General features: G+C 48.3%; 1 protein-coding gene across 2 annotated transcripts in view; it reads left to right on the top strand.

The window, feature by feature from the left end:
* The window catches only part of Pfkm (phosphofructokinase, muscle), a 37,618-nt gene that overhangs the window by 9,252 nt on the left and 3,023 nt on the right, over window positions 1-25,343 (top strand). The window contains exons 1-19 of one of the 2 annotated variants that reach the window (XM_028789342.1): window positions 3,967-4,098; window positions 8,187-8,279; window positions 14,116-14,189; window positions 15,122-15,199; window positions 16,559-16,748; window positions 16,964-17,129; window positions 17,984-18,028; window positions 18,439-18,547; window positions 18,663-18,758; window positions 18,952-19,044; window positions 19,580-19,705; window positions 20,672-20,736; window positions 21,202-21,265; window positions 21,955-22,104; window positions 22,517-22,587; window positions 23,081-23,168; window positions 23,248-23,400; window positions 23,806-23,970; window positions 24,967-25,028. In XM_028789342.1, the coding sequence (XP_028645175.1) occupies window positions 8,195-8,279; window positions 14,116-14,189; window positions 15,122-15,199; window positions 16,559-16,748; window positions 16,964-17,129; window positions 17,984-18,028; window positions 18,439-18,547; window positions 18,663-18,758; window positions 18,952-19,044; window positions 19,580-19,705; window positions 20,672-20,736; window positions 21,202-21,265; window positions 21,955-22,104; window positions 22,517-22,587; window positions 23,081-23,168; window positions 23,248-23,400; window positions 23,806-23,970; window positions 24,967-25,028 (1,880 nt within the window). In that variant the 5' untranslated portion in view covers window positions 3,967-4,098; window positions 8,187-8,194. Of the gene's footprint in view, window positions 1-3,966; window positions 4,099-8,186; window positions 8,280-14,115; window positions 14,190-15,121; window positions 15,200-16,558; window positions 16,749-16,963; window positions 17,130-17,983; window positions 18,029-18,438; window positions 18,548-18,662; window positions 18,759-18,951; window positions 19,045-19,579; window positions 19,706-20,671; window positions 20,737-21,201; window positions 21,266-21,954; window positions 22,105-22,516; window positions 22,588-23,080; window positions 23,169-23,247; window positions 23,401-23,805; window positions 23,971-24,966; window positions 25,029-25,343 lie in introns of those variants that run through there. The other variant, XM_028789343.1, reaches the window with a different exon arrangement.

Here is a 25,343-nt window from a genome sequence, read left to right as displayed (position 1 = left end):
CTTGCCACAGATATGTGAGCCAGAGTTCAGATCCCCAGCAAACATGTACTGGGGTATGGCATAAGAAATTATCCGTCATTTGTACAAGTTATCTTCCCCTGGATGCTAACGACAGGAAGTCCAATGTCTGACACTGGAAGGTAGAGAGATAGTGGACTATACCCTCATGACCTGGAGCATCTTCCCTGACCCCCTCTCTCCCTGCTAGGGTCTGCCACCCTAATGCCTAAGTTAGAATTTTCATTTTCAGAAGCTGAAGAAATCTGGAGTATATTTTGGCCCAAACCCAGTCTTGAGCAGTACCATGCCTGGTTCTTGTACTCCAGTCACCGAACCGGACCAATTCCCTAGGCTCGTCTCCAGTGCAAACCAAGGTTTCAGCTTTCTTTTTGGAAGAAGAGTACAGTGCATACTTTTATAGCTACATTAAACCCTTCCAGCAGTGAAAATGGCCTTAATTTTGTTTTCTCGGGAATTTGTGGCACCATCTCACTTTCTGCATCCTGTTCTGATCCATCTCGTCGTTAGTCTGCTGACACTTCCTTGGTGCACTCTGGCTTGTACAGTGACGTTTAGATGCCTTCCTTAGTCACCACAGTTTAGCCATCCTCCCCACTGCTCGGCTCTCAGGAACGCTTCTCAACGCCAGCTAGACGGAGGCCGAGCATACACCATATTTTCTAGAACTACTTAGATCCAAGCATTTTCTCCTTCACCAGTCCCCCATCAATTTATGAATTTGAATTTTGAGTCACTAAGTAAATCAACAACAGCTGGCTAAAGTTCCTTTTTCAAGTTGTTAATATTCTTGGAAGAAATCACATTCTGAATGTAAAAGTTGTCTGATTAAAAGAAAATTCGGAAAAAGAAAAACATTCAGCTTGGGAGTTTAAAGTTAAAAGGCAGGAAAGGCTGTTTGTAATGAGCTGTCCTTGTGTGATTGTCTCTGTCTCTCTAAGCTGGAATATTTGTAACCACTGGTGCCTTTCCCCCTAAGAAGCACTGAATGGATATATCAAATATTTACTATACTGGTCTTTTTTTCACTTTACTTACTTGTTTTTGTTTGTTTGTTTGTTTTTTTTTTTTTTTTGGTTTTTCGAGACAGGCTTTCTCTGTGTAGCCCTGGCTGTCCTGGAACTCACTCTGTAGACCAAGCTGGCCTCGAACTCAGAAATCCGCCTGCCTCTGCCTCCAAGTGCTGGGATTAAAAGCGTGCGCCACCACCGCCCGGCACACAAGCTTATTTTTAATATTCTTTTAACTCAATGGCTGTTAAAAGCCATTCTTCTAAGCCTTCCTCAGCCATCGCGCCCTCCTTTTCACTCCCAGCTCAGCACCCTAAATCTGCCCTCAACTTTAGTTGTTCAGTTAGTTTAGTTCCCCTTGTTCAGCACCCCAAATCTGCCCTTAGCTTAATTTTGTTTCTAATATCCTTCCTGCTACCCCAGGCCCAGTTGGGGAAGCAGTCAATGGCCCCTCTGCCCAAGATCTCACATGGCTGATGGCTCTTTCTCCCTCTGAAGCATGGTGAATTCTCTTTCCTCCCGTGTCTGCTAGCCAGCCTGTGGGAAAACTCAAAGTCCCGTCTATTCCGCCAAGCTCCTTGTTTGCTAACATCTTTATTGCTCGATCCAGAACCAACTGGGGAACAGGACCTTCAGTGTTCACACGCAGATTCCCAATCAAAACATCAGAGCTATCCCCTACACACCTTTAAAATCCTGTGTCTATGTTCTACATAACTTCCTCTTCTATTTCAAACCCTAAGTAACCACTGATCTCCATAGTTTTGCCTTTTCTAGAATCCCAGAAAACTGGAATCTTATATGTATAGCACGTCGCATTTTCAGACTGCCCAATTTGCTGAGAAAGGTGAATTTAGGCTTCCACCATGTCCGTTCACGGCTTGATCATTGATTTTCTTTATTGTTGAATAGTGCTTTGTCATATCAATATACCATGCTTTCTTTACCTATTTACCTTAAGAGATGTCTTGGTTGCTTCTATCTTGGGGCAAGAGCGAATAAAGCTGTTGTACATGTGTATGAAGGCACAATGTAACTCGTTTAAGTAAAAGAGTTATGTGATTGCCTTGTCTGTGGCAGGTCCACGCTTACCTTGGCAAGAAACTGCTAAGTTGACTTTAACTAATGGGCATTCTGCCAACAACGAATGATGTTCACTAACGTTCAGGGTGGCCTCGCAGTCTCACCGTTTTTAATATTATCGTCTCTTCCTATCTGAGCCATTTGATAGCCAGGTAAGAGTCTCTCAGCACCCTGGTGGTAGAACGAATGAGTGTTTTCTTCATTTGCTTATTTACCACCTGTGTGTCTTCTTTGATGAAATGTCTGTCCAGAACCTTTGCCCATTTTAAAACTGGGTTCTTGTCTTTTTTACTATTGAGCCATTAGAGTGTTGTATTCATGGATAAAGTTTATTATTTTTAAAATTAGTTCTGTGAGAGGTTTGAGTCCCCTCTGTGGTGTACATACTCTATGTGGTCAAATTCATTCCCTTCCCCTTGCTTTTCCCAGCCTCTCCCCCTTCACCACCCACCCAGTTTTGTGTTCTTTTTTTCTTTCAGCCCCTCAAGATTAGTCAACTCATCAGAGGCCACACTCTCAGAAAACTGTCTCTCCCTCTCCCCACAGCTAAAGACTGCTGTTTGCTCCGTGGCTGGGATGGGGCTGTTTGCCCAGCCCCCTCTCCATGCTGGTATTTGGTCTGGTCTTGGCTTGCACAGGCTTTGCAAATGCTGTCTAAATTGCCATGGATTCATATCTGCAGCTGCCCTGATGTGCACAGAAGATAATTTTCCTTGTAGCCACCACTGCCTCTGGCCCCTATGTTCTTTCTGACCCTTCATTGGACATGATTCCTGGGCCTCCCGAGTGGAGGTGTGATCTCCTAATGGTTGCACTTTGTCCAGTTGTGGTCGCTGTGCTAATCACCATCTACTACAAATAGAAACTCTCAGATGAGGGTTGAGAGGTAGGTGTGTGGGAAAAGGGATACAGAAAGGCGGACACAGGGTGGGTTACCAGGCAGGTCTGAGGAGTCTTTCTTCTACATCCCAGTCCTATATCAGATCCATAATTTGCAAATACTGCTTTCGGTTTTATAGGTTGCCTTTTTCTTTTTTAAACTTCTCGAAGGCATCGTTTTTCATTACCTGTTCACTTGCATTCTCATCGTTGGCAGCAGGAATGTACACGGCGGAGGCAAAGCTAGCAAGAGAAAGAAAGGGCAGTAGAGGGATCCGAAGGTCCTGAGGAACAGGAGTAGAGTTAACTGGGCAGCACTCAAGCAAAGACAAAGGGTGAGGGAGCAGAGCAGAGGATGTGACCTGGGGATGCGGGTGGTGCTCAGGGAGCACCAACCCACTGTTCCTAGAGCGCACGCTGCTCACGGAGGTGCCTGCTCACTTCCAAACCCCTGTAACCTGCTGCTGCGGACTTGAGAAGGGGCCCTTTCCTCTTTGGTCCTTGGTAGCACGCAAGCTGGATTCGTCCTCTTTCCTCTCTGAGAGATGATGCAAATGTGGAAGGACTTTTGAGGTTATTGTATAAGAGAAACCAGTGTTGGGTGTTTCTTAAAAGCAGGGATCTGTCTAAAGACAAAGCCTGGCGCACAGACTCCAGATATCGTTCCTTGAAAGAGCGGTAGAGGTGGTCAATTGCCATGGTAGGATTGTAACCGTGGCAGGAGATGTTTGAATTCAAGGAATAACAGACAGGTCAGGAGAGAAAAAGTTGGCTTAGGTGGAAACAAGATTAGCAACTACGTCAATTCTAACCCTCACCACGCACACGAGCTGATAGCTCCCAAGATAAAGATGTGGTCCCAGGGAAGCAAGCGTGCAAGCCGCGGCCACACGGCAGCAGAGTTCTTAAGGGGTGGAGGAAGAGGAGGGGAGAGGCAAGCAGAGGGAGGCGGAGCCTCCTTGCCATCTTTGGCCTGTAGAGGTTTGGAAGCCTCCCCTCCTCCCTCTGCCTCCACCTGGCTCCTCCCCGTGTTCGCCAAGCTCCCCTCCCCCTTTCCCCAAGGACAATCTGCAAGAAAGCAGCGGCGGAGGAGAGCTAAAACTACAAGGCAAGAGGGAGGCCTTGGGTGGAGAGCGAGGGGTGAAGCCAAGAGTGAGGTGGGAGCGAACGTGCCGGGAGCAGGCGGTGGGGAGGACAGAAAGGAACAGAGGGCCATACGTGACAAGGCATCCGAAATCGCAGGCGAGAGGGGGATGGGTGCTGGGCACTCGTGAAGAAGCGGAGCCCCTCGTTTAACCTCCCAGCTCTTGCACGCCCAGGTCCCAAATGCATGGCCAGAGGTGCTCGGCTGCGGTGCACTTGGTTGCCTGACCCCTCCTCTGGCACATAGCCAGTCCAAATTGGTGCACCTATGATGCTTCCAGGCTGTGTTCCTGCTTCCTGCGAGCTCTCACACACAGGATTTTGTATATTTATATTTAGCATCAGTCACATGCGTGTCACTGCGAGTCCATGAAGTATGCGGGTGTATGAATTGAATGCATTTTTGTGTCCTGTGCCTCTTAACATATAGACTCAGGAGGACGTGAGCTGCTGTTTACAGGCCAGCTAACCTTGGTAGGGTGAACTCTCTCTCCCACTGAAATACCACATCGAGCCGTCTAGGGGCTTCTACAGGTGATGAACCTCCCAATCGGGGGGAAAAAGAGCAGAACAGTTAGATCTCTGTTCTTCTCTCCCAAATTTTTAGGTTCCCGTTTTCTCCAATCATGTAGTCTTTCTCAAGACCAGCAGAAATCGAGACGCTAGTATTTCAGGTTTATATATGTTCATGTTGCTTTCCCAGTTTGTCACTTCTAAGTCCTACATGCGCCTGAGTGTTTCATTCGTTCTTATTTAAAATTAGCATCCGAGCTATAAGATATCTTTGTGACATTTAGAACACAATGTGTTTTAGTAGGTCCTCCTTCCCCTTATCTCTCCCACCACCCTGCTACCCCGACCTCGCCTTGTACCCCTCTGGCTTTCCTCCTTTCATGTCCCGCCCCCCTCCCCATCCTTCATCACCTATTCTTGTACTCTTTTGGTCTCCTCTCTAACTTTTAAGGTTTTACCCACACTTATTCCCGTTCATTGATATACAGGTATACATTACAGGGTAGGGCCTTCATATGAGAGACAGGGAGAAAATGTAGTTTTTTTTCTTTCTGAGTTTGGGTCACTTAATACTACACTTTGTAGATCCATCCATTTTTCTAATAATTAGGTTTTTTTCTTTACAGCTGAGTAAAGTTCCATTATATACATGAACCACATTTCCATTAGCCATTAATCTGTTTATGGCCATCCAAGCTGATTCCACCTCCCTTTCTTCCTCCATGCCTCCCTCCCTCCCTCTCTAACCTGTGATGTATCCAACCCAGGATCTTACAAACGCTGTACAACTGTTCCCTATTCCCAGACCTGAGTGTGTTTTTAGGCGTAGAATATGGAGTTATATCCATCCCCGAGCTTGCTGATGCACTTGTGCGTCAGTTCACTGATGCTTCTCATCAAGGTACTGAGCTTCCCTGTGTGCACAGACCTCAGAGCCAGGATCTGGAGCTGGGCACAGACCTCAGTGCCAGGATCTGGAGCTGGGCACAGACCTCAGTGCCAGGATCTGAAGCTGGGCACAGACCTCAGTGAACAGGGTCTGGAGCCGGGCTTGTTTTCTCTTTTCTTTTTCTTTATTTTTTCTTTCTCTTCTTATTGTCTATGAGTTCTTCCCGAATGTATGTCTGTGCGCCACACGTATGCCTCGTGCTTGTGGATGCTAGAAGAGGGTGTCCAGCGGAGGGGGGGGGGGATGAGTGAGCTGCCATGTGGGTGTCGGGAATTGAACCTAGGTCTTCCAGAAGAGAAAGCAGCCACTGCTGGGTCATCTCTCCAGCACTAGAAGCAGATTTAAAAATAAACAGCACTGGAGGAATGTTCAGTGTACATAAAGGAAGCACTCTTGACAGTAGCGCAATCCAGTGGTCGGGAGACTTTACTCAGAGGACATAGTATTTCAGGCTTAGCCCAGTGGCAGATCTCTGCTCCAGTCCCTGCCCCAGTGTGAGAGCACAGAATGGGCATGAACAGTTAGCTGGGACCCTATCTTTGCTTTTTCTTTTTTGGATCTCTGAGACTGAGACGGGGGTGTGATGTGTTGCCAGGTTGGGTTTGATAGAACTCTTGAGTTCTATCAGTTATCTTGCTTCAGATTCTGGAATAGCTGGGGCTACAGGAAAGTACCACTGTGCCTGGCTATACAGGAATTTGAATTTCAATACTTTTTCATGTCATAAAATATTTTTGCAACCATTTGAAATGTAAGGGCCCTACATAGTTCTCTACCATGCAAATATGTGAGAAAGGCTGAATCTGTCCTACAGGCTGTAGTTTGCTGACCCTTGGTCCAGTCCAGCCCTCCTATTAGTGTATAAGAAAAAATTAAAGTGTCACTAGAGTCATATATAAATGCTAAATGAACAATTACTTCCAAACAATATGTGACTTGCAGGAGATTAAAAAAGAAGGCTTCCTGGCCCTTTGATAGCTAGCAAAGAGTTAGTAGGTTAATATAGGTGAGGAGGTGTGTCTTAAAATGGAGTGAGGTATGTATGTATGTATGTATATATGTATGTATGTATGTGTGAATGCATGCATGTATGTATTTATATATGGTTGGTTGGTTGGTTGGTTGGATGCATGGATGGATGGATGGATGGATGGATGGATGGATGGACAAGGACAGGTTAGCCTGGGCAAAGGATGCAATGTGTGTAGACACCAAAGTGGGGCTGAGGAAAGTAATGGTCAGCTCATAGGGGATCGAAGGGTCCATGGGTAGTGAGAAGGTTGAAGCAGGAGGCAGGGACTAATCGTAGGAACTCTGAATGCTTAATCAGGGACTTTGGACTTGACCCATCCATGCTGATTTTGTAATATGTTTGTCTCTAACTGTGTTTCTGTTTTCATGTTTGTCTCACCTCGCAAATTCTGTGGCATCTATGGGTTTGTACATTTATGTGACTTCATCTTCACAAACAGTTTCCCCAATTTCCCCAGGTGCTAGACAGAAGCACAAACTTCCTTAAAGCACCGCTCCTCTGAATGAGTCCTCCCCCCCCCCAAAAGCCTCAGAGGCTGCAGCCTTCCCACAAAAGCCTATTTCACATTTCTAATCAAGAGAAGAGCAGTGCAAACTACTGTGTTAAAGAAAGACCAGCTCATCTGTTGCCACAACTCAGGTAGAAGGAGGCAGCAAGGAGAGAAGAGGGGGTGCATAGGAAAGAGAGAAGGGAAGGGTAATGGGGTTTAGTAATAGGCAGTTTCTACTCTGAGAGGCAGGTGAGACACATTTTAAAAGTAACAGATTTTAGCCTGGGTAACGGAGAGTGATGAACCTATTGGCATTTTATGGATATGTATGTATGTATGTATGTATGTATGTATGTATGTACGTATGTATCCTAAAACAGTATATACAGGTCTCCTCATAACACCAGTATGTTTGTGTGTGTGTGTGTGTGTGTGTGTGTGTGTGTGTGTGTGTGTATCTGTCTGTCTGTCTGTCTGTCTGAATGGGCAGAACTGTGGAAAGACTCTGGCCAATCCTAAGATTCGTCTGGCTCTAGTAGGCCTTTATAGCCTCCAGCCCCAGTTTCTGCTCCTCTCACCGAACCTTGCTCACTCAACTCTCTTCTTAGCCAGGAGCCAATGTGCACTTGACTGTTTGCTTGCACACTGCTGATTCTCTGTCGGAACCACAGACCTCACCTGATTTATGCCCTCTGCAACAGCTCCCCACTTCATGAAAAGGGAGCATCCCAAAATGCACTCTGACTTGCTCCTTGCTTTTGAATTTCTCCCAGGTCAAGTGCCCTTTCCTCTCCACCTCAGCCTGTTTTGAAGACAGGTTCCAATAGGGGTGGGAGGGGACAGGGAAGGATAAGCCAGGACTTACGCAGTCTTGGTTGGATTACTCTGACCTGTTAGCTGAGAGGGTGTGGCTCTCCTCTGGAAGACTTCCAGAGGTCTGTGGCTGCACAGCCCAGCTTTAGTGGGAGAGCCTGACTGGGTGGCTCTAGCCAGTCTAAGACAGACCTTACTTGAGCAAGCGGCACCTTGATCCAGTGCATCTGAACCGACCATTGTCTTGAATTCTAGAGTGGATCATGACCCATGAAGAGCATCATGCAGCCAAAACCCTGGGGATCGGCAAGGCCATCGCCGTGTTGACCTCTGGTGGAGATGCCCAAGGTAAGTAGACTAGAACTCTTGTCACGTAGGTTCACACTGAATTCTGTGATTTCCTAGAAGTTTCTGACATGAGCCTCTAAGCGGATTTAGATGTTTGCTCTACTACTGTTGCCCTAAGCTTTCCTGGTACTCCTTCCTGTCCGGGCTTCTTTGGAAGTTCACTGTTGCTGTTGGTGCTTGAGCAGCGCTGGAGAGGATCTGCAATAAGACTGTTGAGAGAACAGTCTGTGGATGCAGTCAAGCACTTAGATGATGAGCATCAGTGAGCCACTACAGCCGCAGTGGGGCTGCTGGGCAGGAACCGGAGAGAGCCTTTCTCTGAATAGAGTCTAAGATGCCATAAACATACAGTATGTGGGAAAAACCAAGTGGGAGGGATGGATGTATGACTTGGAAACAAACAAACAAAAATTCTTACTTTTGTGTTTTTTATGTGTTCAAGCTGATAATGTGTAGTGGAGGAGAATCTCTCTGCAGTGTTGACAGGGCACGGGGACAATGACAGGAAAAGAAATGGCAGGCTTCATCTGGTGCTTCTGAGCCGAGGCTTTCCAGACCTCATACTAAGTGCTCAGTGTGTACAGAGCCCTGCTGCAAAGAAGCTGACTTCCCCTGAGAGAGATCCCACGTGTCACCAGGGTTCGTACTCAGGCACATGAACGAACGGAAGTCAGCCAGTGTACATTAGCCACGTTGGGCATTCTTATGCAGCGAAACAATACGTCCTGCTGAGAGTAATCGAGAAATACCTCAAGAAAAATGCTTTAAAAAACCTGTTCACTTTAACCAAGTACAGTGCTTACAGGAGTGGTTGGCCATGGTGCACACTAAGTGGGCTGCTAGTAAATGAAATTAATTTCTGAGCACCTATACGATCAAACAGAATGACAGGTGCTAAGGGTACATCAATGAAAAAGACAGTATTTGTTCTCCTGGTAGTTCTGTGCTTGTGTGTGTGAAGAGAAGTCAACATTGGACGTCTTCATCTTCTTCAGTCTCTCTCCTGTTTGTTTGTTTTTGAGACAGGATCTCTCCCTGAAACTGGAGCTCTCTGATTATACATCCCAGATGGCTAGTATACCCTGGCTGGCCAGCTCCAGGGACCCACCTATCTTTCCACTTCCGGCACTAGGTCTACAGATGCATGCTACCATGTCTTACTTTACATGGGTGCTGGAATCTGAGCTCTTGACTTAGTTATTTTCCCCAAACCCTATGCCTATTAGCATATTTTAAAAACCAGATTTTAAATGATTAACATATTTGTTGATATAACATATATAACAACTTATACAATCAGAATGACTAGTGAAGACACTGAGGGAGGAGGGCCTGGCACAGCAGCCTACGCCATCAGATTAGGAGGAACACAGCTGGAGGTGCTGCTCGCCCAGATTCTCCTGCCTCTTTATCGGTAGAATTCCATGCCAGTCCTGTGATCCTCAATGGACAGCTTTTAGTGGTGAACCAGCATCCTGTGTACTTAGATTAGGAAAAGAGAGAGTCTGAAAAGAAACATGCGACCATCTGAAAAGAATGAAAGAAGACCTTCTCTGGAGAAAAGGGAAGAAGAGGTTGAGAGAAGGGGAGGGGGGAGAGAGGAGAGGAGAAATAAGGGAAGGGGAGACAGGGGAAGAGAGCCAAGGCCGCTGGGACTTTCTAATAGTTAGCGTTAGTGTCACCTGTGAGCCCATGTGATATGATAGTGTATGTCAGTGGGGTCCAGAGAGATAGAAAATGAAACCCTGAGGAGACCAGGAGTCAGAGCAGAAGTCTGCAGTGCTGCCGGGAGATCTCAGCTGAAGCAGAAGTCCCAGGACAGAGGCGGCTTTCCCAGAGACAGTGCTGGGCCTCCCCCGAGAAGAGCACAGGAGCTGCATGAGGGGCCCCCAGGCATCACTGTAGAACAAGACCATGAACTCCACAAGAGCCCCAGCTGTCATTCCTTAAGCTCAGCAAAACCACTATCTTGAAGTAGAAATGTGGAATTAGATGTCTTAAGCTAAAAAGTCAAGAATTCTGGAATGTTGGGCTACGTGGAATAAATACTCTTTTTCTAATCCAGAAAGGACCCAGCCCCACTAATCCTACCTCACTGAGCCTCCTGACATTGGCATTTCCTGCCTTGGAAAAGATCTCAGCCACCTGCTGTAGCCCTCTGTCTCCAGGCCACAGCTCCAACTGTGCCCATATCCTATTTTTAAAGGAGTACAAGCCAGGATTCTGTTACCTCTCTGGATAGTTATCCTAGGATATATAAGTTTTAGCATACATCCATTAGAAAGGACAATCAACTTATAACAAACATTTACCATAATTTTTAATGTTTCCAAAGCTTAGGAAGAAAAGTTTCAGTACTGACTTCCAAAACACCTTGTGATTCAGTTGGAGACGGAGCTCAGTGGATGGATTGCCTGGAACGTATCTGGGGTGTGGGGTGTGGTGATATGCACCTGGAATCCCAGTTGGGAGGTTGAGGCGAGAGGATCAGAAATGCAAGGTCATCCTCAGTAGAGCAGGTTTTTATTAGCTTCTGCCTTCTGCTTAGTCTTGTGAAGATACCCATGGCCCCACTCTTCTCCCTAAGGCTCTTCCCCAGAGAGAAGCTGCCATTGGCTGCTTCACACTGGGAGCTTAGAGCATCCCTCTGAGCCCCTTCTGGTTGTCCCCAGAATATCTCTTGCATGCCCCCTGTAATCTTACCCTCCATCTTGTTCTAATAAGTCATGCAGCTGCTCATAGAGAGTTATTTAGGGAAACGTGGAACAGCCAAGAAAAGTCTGGCCAGGACTGGCTTAGGGCCAGACTGGGCTAAGCAGTGAGGTTGGGTAGGAGGGACCGAAGACTTCTGGGGCCTCCATGTTTAAACTATCCTTCCCAGTCTGATGCTTTCAGGCATCTAGGGTTAGAGCACAGGAGAGCAAAGAGGATCCTAAGACCACTAGAAAGCACTGTCAATTTAGAGGTGGCTAGGTGGCCCCTGGACATCAGCGGGGTTGCAGTCGGGAAGCAGGAGGAGGAAATCGGAGAACTGATTTCCCTCGTCATGAAGTTTTTTCCTTCTTCCCAACGGTTTGGCTATTCACTGCCTACCAACCATCTTCGCTTTCCAGGGGCAACAATGTTCAGCTCATGTTCAGCTCATAGTTGTTCCCAACCCACCTTTACTCAGCCTGGGGGTCAGAAAGAAATGCTGCACCCTGTACATTTCGGACCACACTTCTTTATTTCCTAAGACCACCAATGCGTAGTCCAGAGCTGGAGATTCAGTCGAGCATCCCATCGGCTGTAGTGGGCTGGAACACAAGCCTCAGTTTCACACTGCAATGCTTGTACTGAGCTGGCTTTATTCATCTTCCTGAAGCATCGAGGGCTCTGCCCTGACTCTCATGTTCCCTACACACACACACACACACACACACACACACACACACACACACTGGATGTCCTCACACCTCTCTGGAGCTCCTCCGAGGGCAGATATTTGTTGATGTTCTGAATCATTCTAACGCTGTATATGAACTTAGACACTTAGACTCTTGGCTGTCACGGAACTTTGCCTCAGTGACTTCATGAGTAAACACGGGATCACAGGTGCCTCTGTTGACAAGCCCGACGTTCCTGTCTTATCTGAGATTTGTTCTTAGATGCATCTAGACCTGTTCCTGCTTTTGGAAATGGTTCTTTTGGCTCTCAAGCTATTGCTAAGTCCTGTTTCTTCTTGTCTCTCTCTCTCTCGCTACTGTTCATTAGCAGCACGACCACTCCTCAGTTCAGTTCCTTACCCTTTGTGTTTCTAATCATGTGTTTTGTAATCATGTGTTTTCTAATAATGTATGTTTCTAATCCAGTATGTTTTTAATCATGTATGTTTCCTCTTCCAAGTTGCTGTGGATGTGCCACAAGAACTTTAATTTCCACAATTCTAATGTGAACACAGCATTCCCCACCCCACTCTTCCCAAACCACAGCGCGCCTGTGCTCAGCACTTCAGTTTACCCCTCGCCTGAGTCCCCAGTCACACAGCCGTCCTCACAGAGTGAAGTCTAACCACCTTGCCCACTGGATCCAAGTCCTCTTCTTTGTTCTCCGAGTGTCTTCTGTCCAGTATCTCTTTGTCCCACATGTCCCTGTCCCGTGAGGCCTCCTCACATCTTATCTAAGATGCCAGAGGCCTCCTAATCCCAGTGACTCGTCTACTCAGCGGCCTGTCACCTCACTGCCAGAGCCCTTATGATATACAAAGTAAATCTTATCATGTCCCCAATCCTAGAAATTCTTAGAGATTCTTGATTATCTGTGACTATTTTTTTTTTTTTTTGTGCATGAGGGGAGTCACAAACTCCTTCAAGAATCATGAATGCTAAGGACCTTCTCCCAGAGGAACTGTTAGATCTTGTAATTTTCATAGAGTTTTCTGGGGTTTATGGATTTACTGAAACTGAACACACATCTTGGATCCACAGTTAAACCCAAACCTACAGAATAGACTTCTTCATATCCTTACGGGCTCCTTCAGACCTGTACCACTCTCTCTTATCACTTTCTACTCTGACGTTTACCCTTTGTAATACTAAATTTCCTGAAGTTATTTCTTGGTGCTCCCCTTCCTGCAGTTTATCCTGCCCAGATCAGTCTTCCTCAATTGTCTACCCGACAAAAAGAAGAGGAAGTTGTGTTGTAGGTTTCAGGACAAATACTGCAGTTTTGGACCACTTCTGTTCATGTGAGCTTCGCGTACCTTTCCCGTAGGGATCCTTTACCACACTAATATTTTATGTCTTGACACGGTGGTTCCCGACGATACCATTCACTGTTGTATTCTCAGCACTCAGTACCATGTAGGGACAGGATGGGCATTCTGTTCATCTTTGCTCAGTGGCTGAATGGACCTGCAATCTGGTTTGGAGCCAATGACTATATAACAGATACCACACTTGCCTGTGAGAGAGGAGAGTGGAGGAGAGGAAGAGAAAGAAAAGAAACCTATCCTTACTCTATTTCAAGTAGCTCTGGGTTGCTCACTGGTTTGTACTGTACGGTTCCCCCAAGCATACAGCTTCCCTCGTGCTCGCTGGCGAATGATCTTTTACCATGCAGAATTTAAGAATCGTATGATAAACTTTAGGTTGAAACAAAAATATCTGAAAGAGGGTGTCAATGGCACTTACAGAAGCTGATTTCTTTAGTCTCTGAGATGCGTGAGCATCACCGTGAACCCTGGTGATATCACAAGGTGTGGCAGTGAGGAGTACATGCCTCTCAGATTCTCTATACACGCTTGTGACAACATTTCCTGGCACTGAGGGGGCTAGAGAATCACAACTGTGTGGCACACATAGGGATGTAGATAACTCAATCTAAGCTGAGAGAGAGAGAGAGAGAGAGAGAGAGAGAGAGAGAGAGAGAGAGAGAGAGAGAGCCGACAGAACCCACCATCAAGTACAAGCATACTTAAAAACAAACTGTATCCCGTTGGATCACTTAGCTCTAAAGCTCCACTCAGGTCTCTATTCAGGTGCAGAAGGCAAGGGAAGCCCACCCAGTAAAGTCCCTGAGGACAAGGGGTGCAAATAGCAGTGTAGAGTGCTGAGGTGGGCATGCGGGACCTTGGATTCAAAGTTGAACTTGGTAAGGTTATTGGCCTCACGACCTTGACCCCTTGACTGAATGAAACTGGGGAGAGCAGAAGACTTGAGTGAGAAGAGGGTTCTAGATTCAGAGCATACCCAAGCCAAGGACTAACTGCAGGCTTTAACCCAATATGACTGCCATGGAGTCCAGGCTGCCGACCTTCAGTGTGACCGTTCCCTATCTTTCTTCTCCCTCCTTGCAGGTATGAATGCTGCCGTCAGGGCTGTGGTCCGAGTTGGCATCTTCACGGGCGCCCGAGTCTTCTTTGTCCATGAGGTTGGTTCTCTGCTTGGCTCTCCACCTCTCTCCTCTCCCACCTTCTTTTCTACCCCCTCGCTGCGTTGCTGTGGTTTCTTCTACTTGGCACTCTGTCTCACTGAGTCACTCCTTCCCACTGTGACTTCAGCAAGAATGCTGGGACCCAGATTTCTGCAAACTCTGTCCTCACACTGACTGTTGAGAAGAGGAAATGCACACAGAAAGAGCTGAAATGTTAGGTCTTTCCAGGAAGTGTAACTCAGGGCTGAGCCCCGGCAGGCAGAGTCTCAGGGTCTCTGAAGTTCCCCAGCTTTCTGAGGTCCTGGCTCCTCCTCAGCTCCCTTTCTTCAGTTCCTCTCATGCTTCACCCACACTTTTCTTCCTATACAGTCTGTCTGCCCTTCTGTCAAGTTTAGTAGTTTCGTAATAAGCCCCGTTTCTTCTCTTCCTTCCGCCAGTGTTCCCACCCTTCTTCTCTCTTAGATTATCAAAACTAGCTGTCTTCTTAGTCTCCTGGGAACCATCTCAGAGACGAGAAAAAAGGGGGGAGGGATTAAGACAGAAGGGTATTTTAATATTTCAAGGATGAGAGAGAGCCAGGCATGGTGGCGCATGCCTTTAATCCAAGTACTCTGGAGGCAGATGCAGGTGGGTCTCTGAGTTGGAGGCCAGCATGGTCTACATATTCTACATATTGAGGTCTAGGCTAGCCAGAGCTACACAGTGAGACCCTGTCTCAAGAGAAAAGAAAAGCATGAGAGAAACTAGAACATCAAAAACATGTTGACGTGTCCTTCCTCGGACTGCTTTACTAAATATACCATTCTCACGAAAGTCCAGGGGTTACTCTCAGGAGGATGTGTCTTGAAACTCTTCCTAGGGAAGCTGTCTTAGTCGTGCCATCTAGAGGAAGCATAAAGGAGGTTTAATGGCTACACTGTTCCCTGCAGGGTTACCAAGGCCTGGTGGATGGTGGTGAGCACATCAGGGAGGCCACCTGGGAGAGCGTGTCCATGATGCTTCAGCTGGTACGTTCTCGAGAACTCGTGTTCTATGTTTGTACTGTCCTGGCCTCATCCCGCTCTGGTATCCCAGATTCCCTGCCACGTGGCTCAGTGTGAAGGGTTTCAGTGACAGAAGAAGGGCTTATATTTGCCCTTTACTCTTTGCATTTGAAAACATCACCCTGGCTCCTTGCAGTGGTGAAGGGGGTGGGAGGGTGGCTCCAAAACGGCTTGCCCTTTATCAAAAGGTCACAGTGAGCTGGCTCATCACAAGCAAGTCCTACTCTGGGGTCACGGGGGATGTCTGGCCCTGAAAATAACCTTAGAGGACTGAGGCCAGAAGCAGACTTAAACTCAGCCCTCATGTGACTGAGATGTGGCAGGCTGAAAGCAGACTATTTAAGGGAGAAGGGATCGAGACAGTCTTGCAGTCTCAAAGAATCCCAGAGAAGTTGGTTTTTGTATTTACAGCCCTCTAGGATGTATTCCACGTTGATCAAGTGTCCTTCAGAGACATAATCCACTCTGCTAGCTTGGAACTATAACCATTTGCTAGTCTAGTGAAAAACTTACAAATTTCTTTTGTATCCCATTCTTTACATAAATCTACTAATAATTCCGTGGGAAGCCACTTAATACGTACTGGTCTAGTGACATTTTTATACAGGGAGTACTGCCCACCGCAAAGTGACCTGAGAATAAGCGAACATTCTCTCTAATACCCTAGAGTCACGAGTGCCTAGGAGCACCTACTGTGGAGCACCTACTGTGGTGCACCTACTGTGGAGCACCTACTGTTAATGAGAAGTCTTAGATCTCCTTACCTCTCAGAGTATCTGTAAAGTCCTGAGAAGTCGAAACTTCTTACAGACAGAGTGGCTCCTTCCACTAACACCATACATGCCAAGGAACTAAGGGGGACACACAGGCAGTGTCTGGGTAACCTTAGGTAGAATTCCAGTGTGTCAGAGAGGAAAGCATACTATCAAGGACACTGGAGTTGAATTCCTTAAAATAGTTTGGATATGATGTAGTGGTACCAGGCACTAAGGAAAATCGAAAGACTGAAGTCAGCGTGAAAGGTGGAGACGGTTCTAGACTAGAAACTAATGTGTATGCAAATTCTTTTGAGAATAACCACTTTGGTGATTAAAGCTTCAGTGAGATAGTTGATGTCAGTGGGCTCCTAGGAAGTGTGACAGAATATGCGATGGCATATGAGAGCCAGCATCATTTTCCTTTGTGAGGGACAATGACCGAGGGATGTCAGGGAGCTTAGGGGAGTGGCACGGTTACACTGCTTTGTCAGGGAGCTGGAATGGGGACCCCTGAGGGAGTTGAGCCCAAGTGTGACTGTGCCCGCCTCCTGTCTCTCCCCTAAAGGGAGGCACAGTGATTGGAAGTGCCCGATGCAAAGACTTCCGGGAGCGAGAAGGTCGACTCCGGGCCGCCCACAACCTGGTGAAGCGGGGGATCACCAACCTGTGTGTCATCGGAGGCGATGGCAGCCTCACTGGGGCTGACACTTTCCGTTCAGAGTGGAGCGACTTGTTGAATGACCTCCAGAAAGAAGGTGAGACATTTCATCATCCATACTGCTTGTCATGTGACCGTGTGCACGGCATGCATTGTACGTGCACTCTTACCGCCCATCAGAAAGACATGGTAACCACACACAAATGACCAGCCCTGGCCCTCCTTTCTACCAGTGCTTACGGTCTCTCTAGTAATCCGCTCTGTACATGTGTGACTCCTCACCTGCTGGGCTCTGCTTTGCTTCCCTTGCAGGGAAGATCACAGCCGAGGAGGCTACAAAATCCAGCTACCTGAACATCGTGGGCCTGGTTGGCTCAATCGACAACGACTTCTGTGGCACCGATATGACCATCGGTACTGACTCTGCCCTGCACCGGATTGTAGAGATCGTAGACGCCATCACCACCACTGCTCAGAGGTAAGAGCACCTAGGAGGGAGGCAGTAGAAAAGCCGAAGCAAGAGCAGACAAGAGCCAGTGAGAGCGTTTGACTGCAGCCACTGCGACTGCTTTTCTAGAGCCACGACACCCTTTTCTGAGACTCAGCCCTGGAGCACTGAAGATGCTCTGCCCCCTAAGTGCTTTCTGCCACTCTCCAGTCTATTCTTAGGCATGTTATTCTGGGGTCCTGAATACTTGTGATCCCAATGTCAGTGTTTCTCACCCTTCCTGGCACCGAGACCCTTTAACACAGTTCCTCATGTTGTGCTGACCCCCAACCATAAAGTTATTTGCTACTTTACGACTGTAACTCTGCTACTGTTCTGAATCATAATGTAAATATCTGATGCTTAAGATATCTGATATGTGACCCCTGTGGGGGTTGAGACCCACAGATTGAGAACTGCCATCTTACATGGTTGTGGTTCAGACTAAGGCAGATCTTGAGAGCACATAGTGTGAGGTGCCCTCTCCGACCGTGTGGATGTTGTAACCACTACTGCTCAGAAGTAAATAGGTGGGCAGACGGTCAGTGGGTAAACAGGAAGACAGCTGGCGGCCGATTTACCCCAGTTTAGCCTAGTCCTGTGTCCGCTTCTTTTCTATTTGTCTCTGATTTTGGGGACTCATCCTTTCTTTTGGAATGGAGTCTCCATACTGCCCAATGAAGTTAAACTTTTCCTCCCATGTCTTCAAAGACTTTCAGGACACCTACTGAATGGCTAGCAGCATAAATGCATCTCCAGAGGTCAGGGAGCCTGGGTGTGGATGGGGTTGACTTGGTCCTGGCCACAGGGACGTACAGGCTGTAAATCCCATCTTTCTCTTGCAGCCACCAGAGGACATTTGTGTTAGAAGTGATGGGCCGCCACTGTGGGTAAGATCCCCATCCTGACTCATGAATTTCCTAGACCTAGACATGGCCCTTTCCTCTTCCCAGAGTCAGTCCAGAACCTCTGGAGTAGGCCTGGAAGTCATGTTCCACGTGCCATGACCCTCTGTCTCCGCACCATCTCTCTTTACCTACTTATCTGTGCATATGGGCACACGCTCAGGTACACGTGAGAGCATGGGCAGTCTCTGAGCTGGGAAGTCTATGCAGTACTAGAGACCTCCAAGGGCAGTGTCTCATCAACAGGCCTAGCACTCGTCTGCCTCAAGAATGAAATGCTGGGTCCCCGTCTCTTTCTCTCATCAACCATGGAGGCTAGGAGACCATTCTGGGTGTGATGAGGCTACTTGTGGAATATAAAGGTTTCTAGTCCGTGCTTCTGGCTCTCATCCTAGATACCTGGCCCTCGTCACCTCTCTGTCCTGTGGGGCCGACTGGGTTTTCATTCCCGAGTGCCCGCCAGATGATGACTGGGAAGAACACCTTTGTCGCAGGCTCAGTGAGGTATCAGCACTTTATCCTGTCCTTGAACAGCACCCCTCACCCTGCTGCATGAGTGGTCTATTTCCTACCCCTCTGTTTAATTCCACACACCACTTTCTCTCTCGCTCCCGACCAGACAAGAACCCGTGGTTCTCGTCTTAACATCATCATCGTTGCTGAGGGCGCGATCGACAAGAACGGGAAGCCAATCACCTCAGAAGACATCAAGAATGTTAGTGTGCAGCCCTAACCCCCAGCACCCTTGGCTGCTCCTTTGGTGGCTTCTGGGTTGTGACCCTGCATCTCCTCTTGCTCCTTCTGCCCTTGCTTTCCTCCCGCCAGGAGCCGTCGCTGGACAAGACACTTTTGTTGTAGTTCTGATCTTCTCCCGTTGACTTTGTGTTTCCCTTTCTTTGTCCTTTTAGCTGGTGGTAAAGCGTCTTGGATATGACACCAGGGTCACTGTTCTGGGACATGTACAGCGGGGTGGTACACCATCAGCCTTTGATCGGATCCTGGTAAGTCACAGGATTCTGAGGTTGCCCCAGCCTTGCTGTCCCATGGGGCTTATATCATTAGTCATACTGTCCCTCCTCCAGCCTCTAGGCCATAGTGGTTTTCATCCACTCCCATACAATGGCAGGCACTAGCAGCCCTAGTTTTGAATCCAGATCACTGTCTTCAAGCTCTAAGCATCAGTAAAGCTACTGGGATGTAACCCTGGACAGTCGGTTTGGTCATTATCAGCCCAGTTCTCTTGGAAGAAAGGCAATCTACTTCTTTAGCAGTCAGAAGAGGGTATTGTTAAAGTCCCACAATCCATGGATCACAATGTGCCAGGGACATGATTCTCTGGAACCAAGTACAGTCCTTAGGGTTCTGATGACAAGAAGGCAGAAAGCCATTGAGCTTTAGACAAGGTCCGGGCAGGGAGGTAAGGCACAGCAGGTACCTGGTGCACCCTTTAATGTGAACCTCAGCTGAGGACTGGAATGGGTCCTGAGCATCCCAGCTCTTAGCTAAGCAGATGCTTTGTTCCCTGGACTCCTGCAGGGCAGCAGGATGGGTGTGGAAGCAGTGATGGCTCTTTTGGAGGGGACCCCAGACACCCCAGCCTGTGTGGTGAGCCTCTCTGGAAACCAGGCCGTGCGCTTGCCCCTCATGGAGTGTGTCCAGGTGGTAAGTACTGACCCCACTCTTCTCCAGGGGGGCATGAGGTCAACATCTGTGGTTCCAGTAGAGAAGGCAGGATAGTTAGTGAGACATACAGGAAGGGACACGGTGGACTGCAGTCCCTCTCGGTCTGAGGTCTGGGACCTCCACTCACTCAGCGTCAGTTCTGTCATCTGTAAACTGTTGCTAAGGAAAATGGAAGGGCCACATACTCTCTGATATTTTATTTTAAGTGGCAACCTCATACCCTTTTCATGTAGTTATGGAGGGGACACAAATTCAGTGTCCCCCCTCCTTACAATACTAAGTCTTGGGGAGTGCCAATTATTACCTTCTAGCAGGTTATCTCACACGTCTATATGACATCTACCTTAAATGGGCTCTACTCACCCGGGGGTGGGGGGGAAGAGGCTGTGGAGCCTCTGACACAGGATCTCGAAAATGTCGGGTTCTCTACTCCAGGGTAGTCACCCCTTAACAGTATGAATACAGTGGCTGACTGCTGAACTCGAGTGTTAGTCCTGACTGTCGGGCTGACTGCATTCCCCTCATTTTGGGACCCGCTTCTCTCTGAGACTTGAGAATCCAATCCAGCCATGTCTGAGACTGCATCCCCAAAGAGCAGAAGCCAAAGCCCTGAGTAGATGTCGGGCATTGAGCAGCATGTGGCAGGGACCCTTCTTACCTGGTAGAATCTCTCCATTTCCTTGGTAGTTCCAAGATTGGGCAGGGACCGAGTGTAGACAGAAAGCTCCACCACCTGTGGACACTGCTCCACTCTGCCCAGGATTCTAATCTAGTCCCTTTTGCTGTTTGTAATTCAGAAAAAGTTAAAAAGAAAGAAAGATGCTTCTGAGATAGTTTGGGGGACCGAAAGAGGTGTGGCATAGATAAGCGGGATCCCGTCCAAACAGATCTGGTCACGCAGAATCATGCCTCGGGGTTGTGACTGTCACTGTATTCCTCCCTTAGACCAAAGACGTGACCAAGGCTATGGATGAGAAGAGATTTGATGAAGCCATTAAGCTGAGAGGCCGGTGAGAAGATAACTAGAAACTGGCAAACTATAGCAGATGCCAGAATGAAGCCAAATAAATGTATTACTCTAGGCCCAAAGCATGAACGGCTGCCTTTTCTAACTATGGTCTGCAACGATTTCTTCCCCAAGGAAACCAGTTGCAAGGGGCCCAAGAGGCTGAGCCTTTCCTTCTTATCTGTCATTTCTAGAGTCAGAGCTCAGCTGGGTTCTAGGTGTTGCTAAGCAAGGAGCCATCTCCGGTGCTGAGTCAGCACCCGGGACAGGAATGCTCAGGGAGTGTCTGATGAATGAACATTCCCTCCCCACCCCAAAGCCCCTGCCTAGTCCATGCTGTGCCTGCTTAGTTCCTTAGAGGAGTACCCTGTGGAAATTCATTGAGACCCAACTCCTGACCCAGATCCCTGTGGCTGCTTGCCAGGGGGAGCGGCCTGAAGACATCCTGTTCTCTTTGTACTTTTTATAGGAGCTTCATGAACAACTGGGAGGTTTACAAGCTTCTAGCTCATGTCAGACCCCCAGTCTCTAAGGTACTGGCAGCTTGCCCTTCCCTGTCCTCACTTTCTCATTATGAAATGCTACCCATGGTCCACACAACCTTAGCCCTGCTATATCTTTGTCCTTGCTCTTGTTCAGCGCTGCAGCTCTGACCCTGTTTGGTGACTTTCTGTCAGCCACCCCAGATACTAGTCCCGTGCTTTGACCTAGTCCTGGTTAGAGAACTCAAGGCTCACGCCCAGTCCAGGGTTGACAAAAGTGCACAAAGAAACAGGAAAGAGGGCTTTGACCCTGTGGGTCTGATCACACCCTGGTCCACGTCAGCACCGTCCCCTTGAAAGCGTGGTTCTCAGTGGCTACTACTATCAGAATTGTCTGCAGTGCTTATAAAGTATGCAGATTCCTGGGCCCTTCCCTCAGCAGAGTGAGGTCTGGACCAGTGGCAGGATGCATTTTGTCCAATAAGGTCCTCAGGTCAACCGGGATTCGAGTAGTCCAGGGGCCACATGTTGGGAAGCGCTGCTCTACAAGGGCTGCTTGTCTGTTCTATAATGATGACACCGCTGCCTATGGTGATTTGTGGTAAAGAATCTCGCTTCTGTAGGATAAGGTTGCAGGCTCTGTGCTAGTTCCTTGGGAGAGTGGTGTATATTGTCAGAGTTCTGCCTCTCTTGCTGACTTCACCTCTGGGGGCGTCTCTCTTCCTTTCCCCCCTGAACAGGGCGGGTTGCACACAGTGGCCGTGATGAATGTGGGGGCCCCAGCTGCTGGCATGAATGCTGCCGTTCGCTCCACCGTGAGGATTGGCCTTATCCAGGGCAACCGCGTGCTGGTCGTACATGACGGCTTTGAGGGTCTGGCCAAGGGTCAGGTATGGAAACAAAGGAAGGACATACACACGCAGTATGGGGCCACGGAAGGTCAGCATAGGAGTGGCCAGTCCACCGTCTCTGCCTCCTCGCCACCCTAACTTCTCTCCAGGAAGCATAGTTAATCTAGGGGTAATAAAGACAGGAACCCTGGAACAAGTGTTGCTAAACATCACATCTTATTCATTTCTTTGTCCCAGAGCTCAGCACAGCGTCCACCGTCTTAGGTGCTTAATATTCCCGAATGAGTCAGAAGGGAGGAAGAAGTTCAGTGCAGGGGGCAGGCCTGCAGTGCCTGGGTCATCTTCCCACCTAGGGAAACTCTGAAGCATCACAGCCCAAGATGGCCACGGTCACACACGGGCCTCCTGGTGCTCTGGTCATGGTGCACAGCTGCATGGCCTTTCCCTGCAGATTGAGGAAGCTGGCTGGAGCTATGTTGGAGGCTGGACCGGTCAAGGTGGTTCCAAACTTGGTACTAAAAGGTAAATGGCTTGTGGGAGCACCCCGTCCCAGTTACCCTGTCTAGATGCTTTTGAATGTAGGCATCAATCCATTACATCAGGGCCTATGTCTACCACTCTTCAAACTCATAGCATCTTCAGTCAGGACTGAGAGGCCCAACCACATGTAGCAGATCTGACCACTTAAAAGGGCCACCACTGTGTACTCTAGAATTCGTGAGAGTGTGGGGAGAATGGCCCATGGGCCCAGGCACTAGAAAGAGCACTTTCTAGTTCTCTTGTTGTGGTTTGTTTGTTTTGGAGATAGGCTTCCTCTGTGCAGCCCTGGCCGTTCTGGAACTCTCAAGACCAGGCTGGGCTCGAACTCAGAGACCTACCTGGCTCCGCCTCCCAAGTGCTGGGCTTAAAGGCATCCACCACTACTGCCCAGCTCACTTTCTAATTCTTAACTTTCCTCTCCTTCCATCTTGCTGTCTCACCCCCAATTTCCTGTCCCCTGCCACTGGTCAACTAGGACTCTACCCAAGAAGAACCTGGAACAGATCAGTGCAAACATAACCAAGTTTAACATCCAGGGCCTTGTCATCATTGGGGGCTTTGAGGTGAGTGTCCCAGCATTTCCTCCTCTTTCCCTCCCACCTCCCTCCCTTCTCATGTCTGTTTCTGCTGCTCTCTCCTTAGGCTTACACAGGAGGCTTGGAGCTGATGGAGGGCAGGAAGCAGTTTGACGAGCTCTGTATCCCGTTTGTGGTCATTCCGGCCACCGTTTCCAATAACGTCCCTGGGTCAGACTTCAGCATCGGGGCTGACACAGCACTGAACACCATCTGCACGGTGAGCCCCTGCCACCTCCCTTTCCAGTCAGCCCAGATTGTGGTCCTGGTCCTAGAAAGTGAACCGCTTTCTTTAAGTAAATAGCAGTGTTTGAGAAAGTCTCTATCCAGGCATTCGTGCTGGAATTCCTTTTTCCTACCTAGAAATATATCATTGCTATCAAAGGGCCTTTTTGGTTTGCCCTCTGAGGTGATACAGTTTGATATCCCTATTCTTAGCAACATTAAAGACAGGGCAGCTTTCTTCCCAGGAGAGAAGTTCTACAGTGTAGTGTCCTTTTTGAATGTGGGAGCTTGGTGAGGTCCAGGGGTCTCACCAGCCTACGATATAGCTCTGGGGTTGAATTCATGAAAAAAGCTGAAGAAGAAAGATCAGACGTCTGACCATGGCCCGTTGTCTTTACAGACTTGTGACAGAATTAAGCAGTCTGCAGCAGGCACCAAACGTCGGGTGTTTATCATTGAGACTATGGGTGGCTACTGTGGCTATCTGGCCACCATGGCAGGACTGGCGGCCGGGGCTGATGCTGCCTACATCTTTGAGGAGCCCTTCACCATCCGAGATCTTCAGGTAGATGGCCACCAGAGCCTGCTAGGTGTCTCTCTCCCATTCCAGTCTATCTCCTGAGTGTTCCTTCAGTAACTAGAGCTATGAGAGTCAAGGTGATGTTGCAGCTGATGGGCCCAGCCCCATGAAGACTAGAAGAGGTCCTCATAGGTGTTCTCCACCACAGTCTCACACACACGCGAGCATAGCTACTATTATGGGATTGCATTTTGTCCGGTAGCATGTTGTTAAGCCCTTTGGTGGAGTTTGTACTTTATCTTCACAACAGGCATCCAAAGCTATTGTTTCCATATTGTAGGTGAGAAAAGTTCAGAGGGTTTAAAACTTCAAAACTCTTAAGAGAGCAGGTAGTTTAAATGCTTGAGGCATCCATGGTGTCTTCTCAGTTCTGAGGGAAGCATCCTTTAGCCTCTGGGCAGGACTCATCTCATATTTCCCAGAGAGGGTCAAATGATCCTGATTTTTCTGGCTTTGAGTTCAGTGGAGGAGAAGAAAGCTACAAAGTAGAGATTTAGCAGCCAGTTGGGGAACTCTCAGCTCAGGGCCCTGGCCAATCTTTGCCCAAAGGCAGAGAGTAGAAGTCTTCTTTACCTGCCCACCTCAAAGCTCCAGAGAGGGTACAACCCCAACCTCTGAATCACCACTGTGCATAAAACACACCCATGTCAAAAGTGTAAAGGCACATGCTGTGCACACTTGGCTCTGTGGGGGAAGAGGGACCAGAAGTTCCTGGACAGAGAGGTGGGAGAGGGAGGGGCTGAAATGTACTATCATGGAAGCTTCTCTAATACTTCCTCTCAGATGTGCCTGTCTTGGTTTGGCTCTTTCTAAGTATCAGTGGCACTAAACTTCTTAAAGAGATAGACCCAGTTTAAACACCGGCTTGGGAGCGACCCCCCCCCACACACACACACAGAAGATTTGATGTAGAAGAGGGGCAGGCTGTCTGTCCACCCTGAGCAATCCCAGCTAAGCGTGAGATTTCCTGTTGCACTTCAGGCGAATGTTGAACATCTGGTGCAGAAGATGAAAACAACTGTGAAGAGAGGCCTGGTGCTGAGGTACCTCAGAGAAGCTCAGGACAGCTCGGGTGGGAACAGCGCTCCCAGTTAGAAGAGACTAGGCTGTGGGTCCATCAATGGCTGGGAACCTGAGGGATTTGATGTAGAAGGGGGAATAGTGAAACGGCCTATCCCCTGAACTTTGGGAGGAGATAAAACAGCTTTTGAAAGCAAAGGGCAGAGAGGAAGGATGGACTCCCAGGCCTCTGGTTTCCCTGGGGGAGGAAGGTGGACTCTTAGACTTCTGGTTTCCCTGGGGGGAGGAGGGACAGACTCCTAGACTTCTGGTTTCCCTGGGGGAGGGGGAGGAGGGAC

Source organism: Grammomys surdaster, unplaced genomic scaffold (assembly GCF_004785775.1).
Source record: "Grammomys surdaster isolate TR1022 unplaced genomic scaffold, NIH_TR_1.0 125818, whole genome shotgun sequence".
NCBI classification, from domain to species: Eukaryota; Metazoa; Chordata; class Mammalia; order Rodentia; family Muridae; genus Grammomys; species Grammomys surdaster.
Note: the sequence above shows the minus strand (reverse complement) of the source record. Positions and strands in the feature narration are given on the sequence as shown.